The sequence below is a fragment of the Limulus polyphemus genome, unplaced genomic scaffold (assembly GCF_000517525.1).
Source record: "Limulus polyphemus unplaced genomic scaffold, Limulus_polyphemus-2.1.2 Scaffold326, whole genome shotgun sequence".
Taxonomy (NCBI): domain Eukaryota; kingdom Metazoa; phylum Arthropoda; class Merostomata; order Xiphosura; family Limulidae; genus Limulus; species Limulus polyphemus.
The window spans coordinates 168468-181750 of NW_013665936.1; the positions used below are offsets into that span (position 1 = coordinate 168468).

Below are 13283 nucleotides of genomic sequence, written 5' to 3' on the forward strand. Positions count from 1 at the left end.
AACACTATTCTCCACCAGCCAATGAATAGAAAGGTAGTAGGCTTTGATCCTCCCATGCGCACTACTATGTTAAATCAACGTTAGCCTTACCTGTGTGTTGGCTGAAGAAAAAGTTCCATGATAGAGCCAGCAGTTGGTTCTCTGCCATATATCTGTCACAGACTTAGCATAAAATATTATCTTGCACTTCTCTCTAAAACCAGGAGTTCACAGATTATTCTTCGCTGCAGTAAAACGTATACCACGCGGTAGCTTTTGCTATTTCAACAAACTGTAAAACTTGTAAAAAACCAGAGTGAAGGCAGGCATAGTGTAGTAGAGTCCTCATCCCGATGTAAAGTAACTACATCACTTGGCCTCAGCAGGATTTATCATATTCCACTCCAAATAACATCCTGGCTCCGCATCCGTCGGAAAACTTCATAATACTGTATTTACTGTGTTTCCGACTGGTACCTCTATCATCCCAAAGCCCTTCCTCTTGTTCAGTAAGTAATGTATCAGTACTAGCTTCTGGTATTTTTCACCCTTTTCCGTAGTCATCCAGAAGCAGAATGTCGAAAACAGACATTGTTAGTTAACACTCTCAAAACACCTTCTATATCTAATTAATAATGTAGAGATATATTGAATTTACAATTAAAGTATACGTTTTTTATTAATATTTCAATTGAAGGCAGAGACATTCTTAAAACAAGTTTATGTCAGATGTCCTTTACATTTTTGTAAAGTCAAACATTTTTCAGTAAAATTAAGAGTTTATAATATTGATTTAAATCAATGATCTTATGATCTTTAAGTGTGAATATTATATATAATTAAATATTTTGGTTGTTTTAGACTGTGACTAAGATTTTGTAATAAAACCTATATATTTTTTCTCTGGTAGTAGCTTGCCGTTTAATCGCGCTTGGTTTAAAGAACTGTTGTATCCTTCAGCAATTCAGTATAGGAATGTTGTATGAAGTCTTTATTCGACCATTTGTTTTGTTAAGTCAATATGAAATTATTAATTATATATATATATAAGAATGTTTACGTATATGTCACCTAAAATTACCATATTGAAACTTTTATCAATTATCAAACATGTGGTGGAGTTTATGATTGTACGGGGACATTAGCTTTTGGTATCTGCGTGTGTTCTGTATACTCGTTACTAGTATTTTTGAATATACTTATAAGAGCAGAAGAGGATCCCGCTACTTCTATGCCGTGTTGACACGCTAGATATTTCATGCCTTAATATATTTTGATACATTTGTAGAATTTTGTATTTTTAATGTTTGCCTTTTTCCATAATATTGATTTTCTTATTGCGTTTCAGTCATAACGTACTGGATTTTTAAGTATTGGCTAGTTTGGGAAAATTATGTTATGATAAAGCTTAGCGACAAGTGATGCAATTTGTATATTTATCGCGTCAATGTTATCTGGTGTACACATGTTGATGTGTGTACATTTTACTCGGAGCTTTGTGTTCAAACTTACTTTTACTTTATGTTAATACATTAAAACTTCGAAGTAAATACACTGCGCCTAGACTTTAACTAATTCAATAAATAAATATAGTTTGTTAGGGAAAAACATTTTTAATTGCTGACAAATGGTTTACAAATATATATTAATCTTGTGTTACTGTTTATGAAGTCGTTCGAATTTTCACCACAGTTGTTTTAGTTTTACTGTAACCAAACATATAATTCTGCGGTTAAGATGCACATTAGTATATTCAATTGTGGTAAAAGAGTTGGAACACAGGATCACACACAAAAGGTGCAATGAATTTTAAAAAATAGCCCAAAACTCTGGCGCTTTCCAATAGTTCACTGTTTTTCTTTATTCTCCTGAAGAAGAATAGTCAATTATTCAAAAGCGCTCGAGCTTTTTGTTTTTGAAATTCATTAGTATGTTCATTTATGTTTGCAAAATTGAAGGTTTTATAGTGCTAAAAGGCAGTGCCGGCGTTAGGCATGTGTGCCCATGTGTTGTTGCATAAGGTTTCGCGCGGGGGCCTAGCCCCCACGCTAGGCCTATTTTCCTCTTGTTTGTAATTCTGCCCTGCGAATGTTGAACGCCTGTATAGATCTTGCAGTTGTTGCCGACTAGCCACGAAAATCGTGGCACCCGCCCTGCTGAAAGGTATAATTAACAATATAGTACTTGACGGCGTGTATTTTTAGGGAATCTCTCATATAAAATATTGAAGGTTATATGTTATATAATAAAATATTAATGACACATATTCATTACAAAGTTGAACGCTGTAATTTTTTGGTTGTAATTAACTAGGTTATCTTTTTTGTTATCACGTCTTATGTTTAACAAATGAAAAAAATTCAAACACTCATTAGAACTCATTCTAGAACGTTACAAAAGATATGATGACAAGGATATTTTGACCGGGTGTGTGTGGAGGGAGAGAGGGTGTCACATACCCACAATAACTTACATTCAGTGGGCAAATGTAGTATAGTCAATAAAGGCTGTTTAACTTGAACATTTTTTCAAATGAATGTAAGATGATGAATTAAAGTAGTTTATTCAGTACTGTTTGACTGTATCGATACTGAATAATTTACCACAAGTACAAACCATTACACACACACCCACATATGGAGTTCTTTTGTAATTGTAAGCGCATGTAAAGGACTAAATAAATTTCAAGTTTTCTTATCTTTACGTGCATGTCTTATGTATTACTAGTGTGACAATTATGGATCTTTAGTCCATCGAATTAGTTTAGCCGACTAAATTTATACTCCCCGAGGGAGGGACAAAACTCCCCATCAGAACGGCCCTGGATGATGATTAATAACTTTGCGTGGGGATGTTGTGTTCAGTTTGTTCTATTTGCATATTACAGACATTAACGCCTAAGATTGATTAAGATAATTTCCAAGTGGTGAAAGATAACTTTTGTTCAAAATGAACTGGCTTTATTGTTTCTGTGGTGAAAGATAACTTTTGTTCAAAATGAACTGGCTTTATTGTTTCTGTGATGAAAGATAATTTTTGTTCAAAGTGAACTGGCTTTATTGTTTCTGTGATGAAAGATATTTTTTGTTCAAAATGAACTGGCTTTATTGTTTCTGTGGTGAAAGATAACTTTTGTTCAAAATGAACTGGCTTTATTGTTTCTGTGATGAAAGATAATTTTTGTTCAAAATGAACTGGCTTTATTGTTTCTGTGAATAATTATCACCGACTGTATTGGCAAAACAAATCTGTCAAAGCTAAGTTAACATAACATTTTTTCAGACGTGGATAAAGAGAGAGCTTCCTTGGAAAACGTTCCTTCCAATCTCTACGAATCGGTATGCATGCCAGACTTTGACGAATTTTTTCAACAAGGGGGAAGTTATCCACTGCCAGAACCGAAAGTTACCCCTGTCATGAACGGCACCGGACCCGGTACTGCCGTTCCCAATGGCCAACCTTATGTAGAAGGTGAGTTTTGGGTATATATATAATATGTATACGATTAATATGTTTTTTTTTATTGATTTTTATCACTACGTTAAATTAGGGATAGATGTATTTCTATATTACATAGTACTGGAATTAGATAATCATTTCAATACGAATATCATTGTTTTATCATTTTTGTATATATCATATCGCATTGGTTACTATATGAGCATTTCACTTCGAGCTTTTCTACATGCTACAACTTCTTAAAGCTGATACTGAAAATGGTCATATCCGGCCATTCTCACCTGCTGGTCAGCGGAAATCTCTTGTCACAGAAAGAGGGCAATAACTGTATCACCATGGAGATAACAGGCACGAGTAAAGTTGTGCCTTTTGTAATGTCCGGAAACAGGATTCTCTCCTTCACGCGCCACGAGCCCGCATAAGCTGTGCCATCGGATATACAAGTACATATCTTCGGACCAGAAAAGAGACGACAATGAAATCAAACCTTGTGGTATGCAATTATTGAACAAAATAGTGGGAGGTCGCCGTGCATATTTGTTGTTAATAATTGCAAGTCCAAAGCTGCTTCAGTTATGTGTAACACTTATATCAAGTTAATGGGAATAAAATATACAATATATTAACATTTCTCTATAACTTCATTAATCCAAATCTATTTATTTTCAACAATTCTGAACATTCTGTGCTTTATGCTTTGTGTAGGGATTTGTTTAAACCGTGATTGGCAAGGAACTTGAGTTATGTAGTGAGTGATTGTGCCTAATACAATAAATTACAATGATTTATGAATGAGTTTTGGTTTAAAAGTATCCTGATTCTAATATTATGTTTTAAAAACAGTTTTCGTACAAAAATCGTGCTGCTTAAGAAAATTCAGATCTAAACCACTTACTAATAGGGACCATAAATAAACAGAAACGGTGGATTACATTTATCTGCCTTAATGATACGGACTGCTTAGATAATCGTTGTCGAAGAGTTAATTCTCAGAAGGTCAAAATCAGATATTTCTTGCAGGTTGGTACAAGTGTTACAATTTTAAAACCAAGAGGTCGAAAATTATTTAGTTCATGTTCTTGATTTTACTCCACGTCCTACTGCGCTCGCCTCCCTCACCTGTCATGTGTTGCTATAGCCTACCCGTGTGAGGCCATGGGTGCATAATTCTTATGATGCTGATAGAAGCTAAACCACGTTGGGCTCTCCAAATGCCGACAGTCCTCGCCATCTGCCACACGCGCTGAACCTTTCAGATGGGGAATGTATTCACAACAGGTGGGTAGAGGGGAAGCTGGATGGAGTTAATAAGGTTACAAACTGAGTAAAATTATTCGTGCGATTGTTGTTGTCTTTTTTACCTTTGCGAGGTTCCTTCGATTTCCTGGCTAAGCCTAATGAATGGTGTTGAACTGTGATTTACAGAGGTTAGAAACAATATCTATCTATCTTAATCTCTGTATGCCGTCTTCAGTCCTAAAAGAAACATAAACATAAATTTTGTTAAACAGGAATCGATGAAAAATGTACTTATTATTTAAATATGATCATTTTTCCACATGTCTCTTTGTAATTCTATCTTTGTTCCCATTATGCATTATAAGAATATCATATTCCAATAGTTTCAAAAACAACCCATCTACGCTAAAGTCTTAAATGTTTTAAATCCATCATTTTAAAAATAGTTGAGTTTAATTATATAAACTCTAATTATATAAAAAATACAAGTACAGTCTCATCATTAACCTGTTATGTAAGGCTTTTGTGTGTGCGTATTTTAATTGTTGTAATTATTTTTTAGGGCTCATCACTGTCCTGGGCCTGCTTATTCTTATCATGGTATAAATTTGTATATAGTCACGTGTAACTGAATATTTGAAATATGATAACATCATGTTATTAACAAAATAATGATAAAAAGAAATAAGTCATAAAACAAACATCAGACAACTCGAGCGAAAGCCCTCAGGTAATTGGGTTTGTTGTTTCGTAATTTTTATATTTTTAATCCTACACGATTTCATAATATCATAAATACAGTAATTATATTCATGCCTACGGAAGTCTAGGATTAAATAAAGATAAATCTGATAAAGATCTCGATCGAACCGATGGACACTAGGTTCTTTGGAATTTATTTATCTGTGTTAATTGGTTGCCATTTTCCAAAAAAAAGGAAACTCGAAAAAGCCACCAGAAGTTCTATATTGAACATTAACAGTGTAATAATAACGTTTCTCGTGAATAATTTTTGCGATTTCGTTGCTTCATTATATTTCTGTTTTGTGACCGGGCGTTCTTAAGTATATCAAGAACGAGTACAGGATTTTGGAAAGGGGGGATTCAACTCTTCGACCAGAATGTAAGCTTAATATATCTAGGCCTAGTTTGTAATGATAATATAATTCCTTCATAATATATCAAGTGATAAAATAAGTATGCCATTATTGTTTTATAATAATAAGAAATATAACGTTCCAATTTTCGTTAATGGTATAGAATAATTATTGATCACTTAAGAGCTTTACAAACCAAGTAGCAAAGTATCCATACTTGTCTTTTTTATGCTTTGAAAAAGCATATTTTTAAAATGCTTAATGTTCTTCTTACAAAAATATGCTTAACATGCTTGCAAAGTATTGTGAATTCTAAAAATATAGTAAAATGTATTAGTTCAAGACAAAAATAAGTATTAAGATTAAATTTAAAAAACTCATATTAGTGTAAGTAGATATGGGCGCTTCTTGAAATAACCCCCCCCCCATCACGCTAAATATGTAATGATATTTTCATTGTGATGTGGGGGGAAAGAGAGAAAGAAGTAATGATGGAATAGATACAATGTAAATGGACGACATTGTACGAGTTTGACAGCCAGACATACTTTCCATTAGGCTTAGGTCACCTGCTCATTGCTTCACCGCTTTCAGATAGCTTAATTCCTTTCTGCTTCTGTGACTTGCACTCCACCCGTCAGTTGTAACTATCACTGCGCAAGCGTAAATATAGGTCACCATTCATTCTTTTCCAAAATGCTTCGCATTTACAGGTACAATATATTGTTTGTCCAAAAGAAGTTTCATATCATTTACGCAATTAAACTCAATATATTTAGGCAGTGCAATTTCTAAGAAACTTAGAAAAGTTTAGTAACTTGTTTGTTTTTTTGTAAGAACCTGCTTAAAAATTAGAAATTATGTATTTGCAAATACATCCGCCAATGGTGTCAGATTAGTAGATATTAAACTTTTAGTTGAACGACAAGTAGGCCAATAATCCGACATGCGTTTGTAGATTTTTATTATAAATTGACAGCGTTAATGACTGTAATCCTGCTTTTGTGAAGTATAAATACTTAATTAGATAAAAATTAGAGACTCCAGCATTCTCTGCTATTCGATATTTGTTAAAACTGACAAAGCATAAAATATCCGTTTCGAACAAATGATGTGAAATATAAAGGATATATCAATGTGCAAAATTATGAGAATTTCAAAGTACAGACTAATTGTTCAAACTAAATAAATTTCTTCTCTGGTTAATGCTTATGTAATATAGCATATAATGCTTGGTTTTTACAAACAAAATGTAGATCACCAGTGTTTGGTTAAAATGTTCCTGTTGAAATTCAAAATAAGAAATTCCATTATATTTTAGTTTTTTATTCGATATTGCGAATAGTTTGTAATTAAAAGATGTCGGCAATTATTATGGCCTAATTTTTGACATTCAGAAAATGATAAAAAGTCGCGTAGTTACGAATACTAAGCTGCAGAATATGCAACTTTAATATTTATTCATTTCACTCCAAAGTTACATACAATTGATCTAATTGTAAATTATGTTACTAATTATTATCAGTTAATTCAGTTTTTGAAATAAAATCATACAACTGTATAACTGAAATGTACCCACAAAATCTCACTTTAGTTTTTAGAAAGTCACATCTTCTGTCACAGCTTTTTAGCCCCCACCCCTCCAGTGGCACAACGGTAAATATGCGGGTGGACTTATAACGCTAGAAATCGGGTTTCGAGACCCTTCGTGGGCACAGCACTAACAGCCCATTGTCTATCTTTGTTCTTAACTACAAATCAACAAACCTTTTAGTGGCTGTAATCCTAAATGGAGACCCCACTTGGAATAATGTACCAAGGCTGCTATCAACGTTGTAGATAAATATAACACAATGTTCATTCAGAGATAATTTACCACGACATAGAAAATACTCCAGTGACTTCTATTCCCGTAATGTTGTTAATGATTGCCCCTATTTGTCCAGTTTTGGAACAATGTCATCTAAAATATGTTTCCAAATGAAATGTTTCGCAATATAATACCACAGTTTAGTACAGAACTATGTAATTTGTTGAAACATGTTGTTTTTCTCCTTTAAAAACACTTGTTTAGCCATAATGTAACAGTTGTATAATTAACTTGCTTGTATGCTCTCTGTGTCTTATATATATATTTTACGAAGCGCCCATACTTAGATATTATTTTGACTTCGTGACAGCTAAGACTACGTCTGTAGATCAACAAACAGCTAATACCAGTATACACACAACATGATATCACAGTATTTAGTTAATAAATAAGAATGTAACTTATTCCTGTAACTTTTACAGATGTGCTGTACTATAACTCATCAACTATTAAATAGTTACCAGTGTGTCTGGTTTCAGGTGTCATCAAATTCAATGTAAAAAGAAAGTGCTCTAGCAACCTGCTGTATCCCAAACTACTGCAGTTCATAGATGTCATATTATGTAACGTTATTACTTATAATTTTCTTTAAGCTTTCTAGGGATAGTCTGCATAAAACCTCCAAACGAAATGAGGTTTTATGACCCTGTAGTTCCGTAAAAGTGCGCTTTCGTATAAATAATGTTTGTATGTGGAGGCCAGATGTTAATGCCACCTGTTGTCTTTTTCACTTTCATCTTTCCACCCTTCAGTAAAAGTCATGCTTACACACATGCCACGAATGTTATGGTCAGTAATCTTTGAGAAAGAAAAAAGAGAGAGCCGCCCATTGACATTGTTTTCACTCATCTGTAACCGGTGGCATTGAAATCTTACTTGGTAGATGTTTAACTTGTTGGCAAAGTAAAAATTTCAGGTCAGTAGATTTTAGGACAAAAATTACTTATTTTGTGTGTCTGACTGATTAATCCTCGTGAGTTGCCATACCTGACTTCACCTGTGCAGCGCTTATAACAGTTTAGTGAAACAGTACGTATACAGAAATTTAATCAATCGTTAAGAAAAATAATAATTACAGACCCAGAATACAATTATGGGTGTGCCTTACTTGTAAGATTTCTTTTTACTTGCAGGACTTTATCGATAATTATTTTGAATAGTCACAAATCTAGCTTTCGCTATCTATTTAGAACATTTTTTATTATACACTATTTCAAGCAGCAAACTTTGGGGTAAATAATGTGTTTGTTGAATAGAACATCTTTCTTTTACCAGGTGGATACAATCATATCACTGAATCAATCCACACTTTGAATGATATGAACCACGAGGAGATGGGTTTAAGCCAGCAATTCAACGATTCACAAGAATACGGGTTGGAGGCCAGTACTCCTCATCCGGGCTATTTGGACGCTAGTCCGGAATTTTATCCAACGCCGTCCACTCCAGTCATGCTTCCAGAAACCAAATATCAACCTACTTATTCTACGAAAAGTTATCCCAGAGGTACGACTGTATATTTAGTACTATTAGCATTGTCTTTTATAAACATTTACCCACTAACTAATGCTGTTTTATATATCTGTCATAGCAAGCCTTCAAACTCATTAATAAGCTCTTTGTTTTCAGCTGAAGGGACAGTTTTAAATAATAATGTCATAATAAATAACATATATCATGGGGTTAGCCTTGGAAGTACTATTGTTGCTGTTCTGTGAAGTTTTTAGGACAATGTGGAGGTGAGCTGGGATTATAAGAATAGGTTTGATCCCTTCCTCCTTCCATGGTATAGTTTTCCAGCTCAAGCTCATGAAGAAATACGATATTGCAGCCGGTGGTTTTAACAAAGTACACCAATATATTCAACCGCTACCACTCGGAACTTGTAAAACCATGTCCATGCACAGCTACTACAATAAGCATAGTACATTAAAATATTCCTAATACCTGTAAAGATATACAACAGTATGTTGAGCAACAAATATAATTTAATACAAATAGGAAAAGCAAAAATTATAAAATGTGCTAAGGTATTATTTAGTTAAGTCACTTAGGGTAGGAAACTAAAGTAAATATTTACCCTATTATTATCATGTACAATAAACGTTAACGTTTAATTTTTTTTAAATAATTCATTGCGCACTGGTTTGTTTGTAGTTACTCTCAAAGCTTTACAATGGACTATCTGTGCTGTGCTCACCACGGGTATCGAAACCCAGTTTCTAGCGTTATAAGTTCACAGATTTTCCGCTGTACCACGGAGGGAGGGTGGGGACACTGCGCAACATAGGGTAGTTTGCATAATTTTTGTTTATTTGTTTTTAAGCGCAAAGCAACACCAATGGGCTATTTGTGTTGTGCCCATCATGGGTATAGAAAACCGGTTTTTAGCGTTATAAGCATTCAGACCTACTGCTGAGTCACTGGAGGGCAGTTTGTGTAATTGTGTATAATCCATGTTCAAACTGTTACAGTATATTATATCGTATGTAACTTAGTGATGTTAGATTTTGAAGCATTTAACCAGGCCGATCTTTTGTGTTCAAAGACCGTCGGCCTTGCAGTGTGTGGGTCGCGGGTTCGAATCTCCGTCACACTAAATATGTTCGCCCTTTCGGCCGTGGGAGCGTTATAATTGAAAGAGTTGGCCGTGGGTGGTGTTCACTAGTTTCTAAATTTGGAATGACTAGTACAGACAGCCCTCGTGTAGCTTTGCGCGAAATTTAACAGGCCAAGAAATTTAGCTAATGTGATTATCTGTAGAAAGATTCCATTTATCGAAGTATCATTGTATTGAATCACGGCGACATTTCAAATAGTCCTCTTCTGTTAACATTAACTTTCATAGATCTGTAATTAACTCTTACTTTTGGCTTTGAACAATTTCAAATATAATATTTTGATTCGAAATTTGTGCTTTTAAGGCAGTCATTTCAGTATTATCGTAGAGAACGATTTTGCTTTTAAGGCAGTCATTTCAGTATTATCGTAGAGAGCGATTTTGCTTTTAAGGCAGTCATTTCAGTATTATCATAAAGAGCGATTTTGCTTTTAAGGCAGTCATTTCAGTATTATCGTAGAGAGCGATTTTGCTTTTAAGTCATTTTTTAAGAAAAATTACTATTAACATTTACATATAAAAATGTTTCAACGTTGTAGACGTCGCGGCACTTCTGTGTTTGTATTTTATTATTTAGAGAAGAATTTTATACTGCAGGACGTTTTCTTGGTACAACTTTGTTTTCTTCCTAATTCCGTTTAACAGAAAATTATTAACCAAAAAAAAAAAAAGCAAGAAAATGTCTCGATTAAATCATAAGAATACCCAGTATTATATTAATAAAGACAGCATATTTTTTGCTTTCTCCAAACTTTACCTTTGAAATTCAAGATGTTTCCTTTGACGCTTAAATGAATTACGATTGCTATTGTAAAGGGGGTCCGGGCATGGCCAAATAGTTAACGAGCTGGACTGTGAATCCGAGAGATCACGGTTTATGGCACGCCACCGCAGAAATGCGCACGCACTTTGGGACTGTATCAAACCCCACTATTTGGTCAGACAAGAGTAGCCCAGGATTTGTGGTTAGTGCTAATGACTAGCTTCCTCCCTTTTAGTGTATCAATTAAAAGTGTGGGATGGTTATGTCAGGTAATTCTTGCGTAACTTTGTTGAGTATCCTAAAAAAAAAAGTGAAGGCTAGTAGCACTTCATGAGATTTTATAGATATTTAAAAACGAGTACAACTCATTTTCAAGACTAACTTAAAGGTTCCTCAAAGTTGTTTTTTTTTCATGAAATTATATTCACAATTTGTTGTGCTTTGTTAACGTAGGTACGCTGATCTTTTATCATAAATTCAAAGCAAACAAATGTAAGGCAGGTTTAGACAATCTGCATCGTTAGAATGAAGACACCTGGATCTTTAAAAACCAGGACAGTTTATTGACGTTGGCTCTATGTTAAGTATTACAGCACCGTACACCTGCCCCAGACTAAAAATTGACATGTAACAAATGTTCATTGTATTTCAAAGTCTGCCCAACATGCCCTAACAGAATTGTTGCATAATTGATAAGTATTTGTGAAACAACAACAGCTACAATTTTGTTCTACGGCGATATTATTTTCTTCTGTATGTAAAACGAGAGCATAAAGACGTGTATGGAGCAAGAAAAGCCATGTCATCTTATAAATTGATTCTGACGTACATTGTTGCATTGGCGATTCACGAAAACTAGATCGCGTATTCTGAGTACTACGGTATTGTTACGTGCCAGTTTTTCTAACTTTGCAAGCGTAGTCAGAGCATCTGGCGGATAGCCTCATTATTGCTATTTTAATTATTTAGAATTCTGGGCTATAGCGTTTGATACAATACCATTAGTAGGTTTTTCAAGTATCCGTTTTATATAAAAGTATTTTGAGAAGCAGCTGTACCTCATTCCCAATTAAACAACTCGTTAGAAAAAAAAGAGCAACGAATAAACAAGAAATGTTTTTGTTCTTTATACTTGCTGTGAATTGAGAGGTCGTTGTTATTTATACATCAAGTTAGTTCATTCTCTGGAGTTTTCTTATTCACTCTATTCTTATTTAGTAGTAAATATTGGTTGCTTTAAATTTGATAATTTAACTTGTACTTATTTACGGTAAAAATGTTTTAAATGAAAGAGTTATTGTAAATTATTTCAATGTTATTTGGTATTTGAAGAAAAATGTGTTTAAGTTATGAGCTTGTTGGTCATTTTACAGCTCGGTACCCTCATGAAATGCTTCCACCTGACAGCTACATGACTCATCATTATGAGCCACCCTTCCAGACTGTTCCAGGCTCCATCCACAGCCCAGCTGATCATTGGAATCCTGAACTGTCAGGTCATCCTGGAATGCCAACAGGCCCAGTGATCCATTCTCACAATCAACATCATCCGGCCTTTGTGGGAATTTCTATTCGGGACTCTAATATGCCATTGAGCAACGTGAATCAGATGCAAAGCCTAAATCATGGCCAGTCTCTTGGACAAAGTCCTCTAACGGGAGGTGATGATAGCAAGCCAGTCATTCAAGCCGCCGTTCTTGCAGGTTACCCGGGTGTAAATTTAGTAAATTTAAAGCAAGACTCGGAAGGCCTATCACTTACTTGTAACTCCAAATTTTAAAAAAATACAAACTTGAGAACTGTATTCAAATCTTTTTTTTTTATTATTCAACTTAATGGATAGTTCATGCAATTATACTCTCTCATTTCGAAGCTATTCAAATTAAACAGAATAACAGTAAGTTATGAAAAGTTTTTATAAATTACAACTAAATCTTGAAATTAAAAAAAAAATGTTCGGTGGAAAGTTATTCCATCGTAGTGAACTCGATGATCAGCATACAGAAGACTTCAATATCAATTTTGTTTTTCAATGACTCTGAAGTTAATAAACTTGACTCTTCCTAGTTGTTTGCTCATCAGTTAAACGTTCAATTTTATATACTGAAAACTGGAATATGTGACGTATGTCAACTTTCTACATACAAATGTCATTATGTTTTTACATCGGCCTTCCGAGTCATGATGCTATATAGGGCTGGTCTTTTTCGTTGGGTGTTTTTAATATGGGGAAATTAATTTTTTTTTTTTTTTTTT

The 13283-nt window shown here is 34.1% G+C and overlaps 1 protein-coding gene and 1 long non-coding RNA gene across 11 annotated transcripts in view; one reads left to right on the forward strand and one right to left on the reverse strand.

Annotated features, from left to right (window-relative positions):
* The window catches only part of LOC111085311, a 151545-nt gene extending 150996 nt beyond the window's left edge, over nucleotides 1–549 (reverse strand). The window contains exon 1 of one of the 3 annotated variants that reach the window (XR_002610149.1): nucleotides 91–537. This is a non-coding gene — a long non-coding RNA (uncharacterized LOC111085311). Of the gene's footprint in view, nucleotides 1–90 lie in introns of all 3 variants that reach the window. The other 2 variants (XR_002610150.1, XR_002610151.1) reach the window with 2 other exon arrangements.
* The window catches only part of LOC106457405 (protein C-ets-1-like), a 77318-nt gene that overhangs the window by 58039 nt on the left and 5996 nt on the right, over nucleotides 1–13283 (forward strand). For 7 of the 8 annotated variants that reach the window (XM_022383313.1, XM_013916815.2, XM_022383316.1 and 4 more), the window contains 3 exons: nucleotides 3262–3450; nucleotides 8920–9150; nucleotides 12401–12730. In XM_022383313.1, the coding sequence (XP_022239021.1) occupies nucleotides 3262–3450; nucleotides 8920–9150; nucleotides 12401–12730 (750 nt within the window). The remainder of the gene's footprint in view (nucleotides 1–3261; nucleotides 3451–8919; nucleotides 9151–12400; nucleotides 12731–13283) is intronic. The other variant, XM_013916817.2, reaches the window with a different exon arrangement.